Genomic DNA, 3,685 nt, shown 5'->3' with positions numbered 1-3,685 from the left:
AGATTGAAGGCTTTGCGAGGGATCTGGACAGAAGTCAAAGCTATCGTTGGGAGGGGGAAAAATAATAATAATAATAAAAAAAAGGGGATGGGGGCGTGGGGGCGGAAAACAAGTGCTCTTCCAAACGGTACGAAAGAAAAGTGGATTTCATTGTAATTCATAGGCTTGTTCCAAATACCAAGAGAGAAAGCGAGAAGAATAGAAGCGCACAGATGCCCCGACGAAGGGAGAACAGCTCTGCTCCTATTGTTGCGGAGTTAAACAGTGGAAGGGAGGGTTAACCTAATCCATCAAATTGTCTGGAAATTGTGAAGAAAATTCAAAAACCATATGGTCTCCAAGCGCTCGCCTTCTCTGTGCTGCGGAGGGGCACGCTTGTTTCAGCATGGCGAACCGCAGGAGGCTGTATATGCTCCATTGTCGCTTGTCACTTCAGAGAAGAGGGCTCATTTGTCCCCAGTTTTCATGCTTTACGCTAAAAATTACAACCCCATCCATTCTCAAAGAGGAGAAAGATTTATTTAGCCTCGGAGAAACTGGACCGAAAAAAAAAAAAAAAAAGACCAACCCAGCCCGCAAAGCAAAGCAGCCCCGTGCTATCCGGGCACTGCTCGGCGGAGCCGTGCCACTGTACACCAGATTTGTCTTTCTCACATAAATTTTGCGAAGAATAGGGAGAAACCGCGATGTGAGCCTGCAAAGGAGGGTCACGGTGCCAAATAGGGGAAGGGGCTTCATTTCGGAGGAGGGGAAATAAATAAATAAGAAAAGAGAAAGGAAAAAGAAGAAAAAAAAAAAGAAGAAAGGAAAAAAAAAACGGGGAGGGGGGAGGAAGGAAAAGAAAAAAGAAAAGAAATAAAATGAAAGAAAAGAGAGAAGAAAAAAAAAAAAGAAAAGAGAGAGGGAGAGAGAAAAGGAGGGGGTTAAGGGGTACCGGGCCCATTTCCCAGCCCCGCGCCCCGCAGCCGCGCAGCTTCAGGCCGGCGGCGGGCGGCTCCCCCCGGCCGCACAGCCTTTGTCCCGGCGGGTGGGGGCGGCCTCCTCCCCTCCCCTTTTCCCCCCCTTCCTTTCCCCTCTGCTTCGGCCGTCGGGGGGTGCGGAGGTGCGCGGCGCTCGGCCCCGCGGTGGGGACGGAGCGGCACCGCCGGGCTCGGGGAGAAGGAGAGGAAGAAAAAGGAGCCCGAAGGCTGGAAGTTCTCTCAGGTGCTCCTGCCTTCCCCGCGGGTGCTGCGGCTCCGGGAAATCGAAATGAGAACGGGGTGAGGGTTCCGGGGGGTTCAGCTCGCAAAGAAGGACGTCGGGAGTGTATTAAAATGGTAAAGATTTTATTGTATCGGAAAAAAAAAAAAAAAAGGAAAAAAGAAAAAAAGAAAAGAAAAAAGAGCTATCTGTACAATTCTAAGAGACGGTAAATAAAGCGACACTGTCCCTATCGGAACTTAAATAGCAGGCCTGTCGGGTTTGTACAATTCAAATGAAAGAAAAAAGGGGAAAAAAAAAAATAAACCCAGATCTTAAATCTGTACATTTTATTTTAATTTACAGCGTAATATTTAAATGTATCGATCTCGGGGTTCGCCCTTTTTATTTCCGGAGCATGCAAAAAAATTTCTAAAAAGAGTAAAAAATAATTCTAGGATTTTTTTTAATTATTATTTTCTTTTCTTTTTTTTTTTTTAATTTTGTTTTGCTTTGTTTCGTTTCTTACCACCTTCATATCAAAAATACGAAAGGCAGCTTTTTCACAAAAGCACAGCGATAGCAGGAAAAAAAAACCCGGTAAAAATAGCCTTTAATGGGTAAAACGAGGCAGAAATCGCACGGGGGGCAAATCTATGCTCTAGGGGAAAAATGAAAAAGGAAAAGAAAGGATTATAGTATTCAGCTTGCGTTACAACCCGTCCCCAAGTTCCCAAAATTGCGAAGGGAAAAAAAAAATGGTTTTTTTTTCTAAGGGGAAAAAAAAAAAAAAAAAAAAGCATCAAATCGATTCGTGCACATTTGAGACATGCAAGGAAGGAGAAGTCGCGAGTTTTGTGCGGTCGCCGGGTTAAGGATCACCCAAATTTCCCCAAACGTGGCTCGTTTTGGCGCCCAGAACTCGGCTTGGCGCCGGGTTATGGATGAAAGAATGCCCGTGGTTAGCTGGTACAAAAAGAAATCGTAACCGAAACCTCGAAAAGAAGGGGGAAGGAGGAAAAAGAAATCCAATATATACGTTTAAATATTTATACAGAAGCCGTCCGTAATTGCACCATTCCGAAGATGTACGGGCGGAGGGACAGACCGACTCTGCGCCCTACGGTTTGGCGGTGTGGGTGAGCGCAGCCGCTTATTGCTGTGACCGAGGAGAGAAGCGGCCCGGCCCGGCCCGGGGGTGCCGGGTTGGAGCTCTCGAGTTGACGGGGGTGCGTGTGGGGGGAGAGCGGGGCGACGGGCCGGGGCTGGGGGGCGCGGGGGGGGGAGGTGGGAGGCCCGCCGGCCGCCCCTCAGTCATCCACGTCGATCTCCACGTCCTCCTCCTCCTCGTCCTCCTCCTCCTCGCTGTCCCGGCGGCTGCGGGGCCGCTCCGTGGGGGGCGAGGCGGGGCGGGGCGGCGGCGGGGCGCCGGGATCCCGGGCGGCGGGGGGGGGCGGCGGGGAACCGGGCCGCGCTTTGCCCCGGCCCTCGGCGCTGGGCTCCAGCTCGGCCAAGGCCACGATGTCCACGGCGGGGTTGGGGCCCAGCTTCTTGGCCGACTCCACGTCGGCCTTCATCTCCTCCAGGTCGCGTTTGAGCTTGGCGCGGCGGTTCTGGAACCAGGTGATGACCTGGGCGTTGGTGAGCCCCAGCTGCTGGGCGATCTGGTCCCGGTCCGCCGGCGACAGGTATTTTTGGTAGAGGAAACGCTTCTCCAGCTCGTAGATCTGGTGGTTGGTGAAGGCCGTCCGAGACTTCCGACGCTTCTTCGGCGTCTGCCGCTGCCCGAAGATCGTCATCCCGTCCCTTCCTGCCGACGAGCCGTCACATTGCCACCTCGCCACGAACAATCCCCCCCCCCCCTTCCCCGGCCCTCCCGGATCCCCCGCTCCTCTCCGCGCGCCCTCGGCTGCGCGCACCGCCGCCCCCCGACGGGACCCCCGCACCCCGTCCTCGCCTTACCTTCGGCCGCCTGCAGCACGCTGACTTCCAGCCCCTTGAAGGTTTTGCTGGCCAGCTCCTCCAGGGCGCACAGCGGCGACGTCTGCGAGAGCAGCGCCCGGCCCGAAAGCGGCAGCCCGGCCGCGGGGTGCTTCTCGGCGGCGGACAGCAGGTGGGCCGTCCCGCACAGCGCGTAACTCCTCCGCACCGACGGCTTGTTGAGGATGTCCTCGATGCTGAAAGGGGTGAGGGGTTTGTTGGAGTTAGCCGGAGGCGGGAGGTGATCCAAAGGGCTCCTCCGTCGTTCTTCCCCCGAGGAAGGCTTGGCTTCTTCTTTGGAAGTCATGGTGGGGCCGGGCGGCGCGGGGCTGCCTTCCCCACCCGCTCCGGGGATGCGCTGCCGCGGGGAGAAGAGCTCTGGGAGGCGGCGAGCAAAAGTTGAAGCGCAGCTCCGGGTCCGGCCGCGGCCACGTCGGGGGGGGAAGGGGGGCGGCCGCGGGGAGCGGAGCGCGGAGCGGAGCGGCCGTCGGTCCCGCGCCGGAGGTGGTCGCGCCGCGCCTCTGTC

At 55.7% G+C, this 3,685-nt stretch overlaps 1 protein-coding gene across 1 annotated transcript; it reads right to left on the bottom strand.

The window, feature by feature from the left end:
- Positions 1 to 2,489: 2,489 nt before the first annotated feature.
- On the bottom strand, positions 2,490 to 3,466 carry LBX1 (ladybird homeobox 1; the record flags this gene model as incomplete). Its single annotated transcript, XM_079535749.1, has 2 exons — positions 2,490 to 2,989; positions 3,142 to 3,466. 2 exons carry the CDS (start codon positions 3,464 to 3,466, stop codon positions 2,490 to 2,492), a joined length of 825 nt encoding a protein of 274 aa, XP_079391875.1.
- Between the last annotated feature and the right edge of the window lie 219 nt (positions 3,467 to 3,685).

This window comes from Tetrao urogallus, assembly GCF_951394365.1.
Source record: "Tetrao urogallus genome assembly, chromosome: 5".
In the NCBI taxonomy this organism is placed as follows: Eukaryota; Metazoa; Chordata; class Aves; order Galliformes; family Phasianidae; genus Tetrao; species Tetrao urogallus.
Note: the sequence above shows the minus strand (reverse complement) of the source record. Positions and strands in the feature narration are given on the sequence as shown.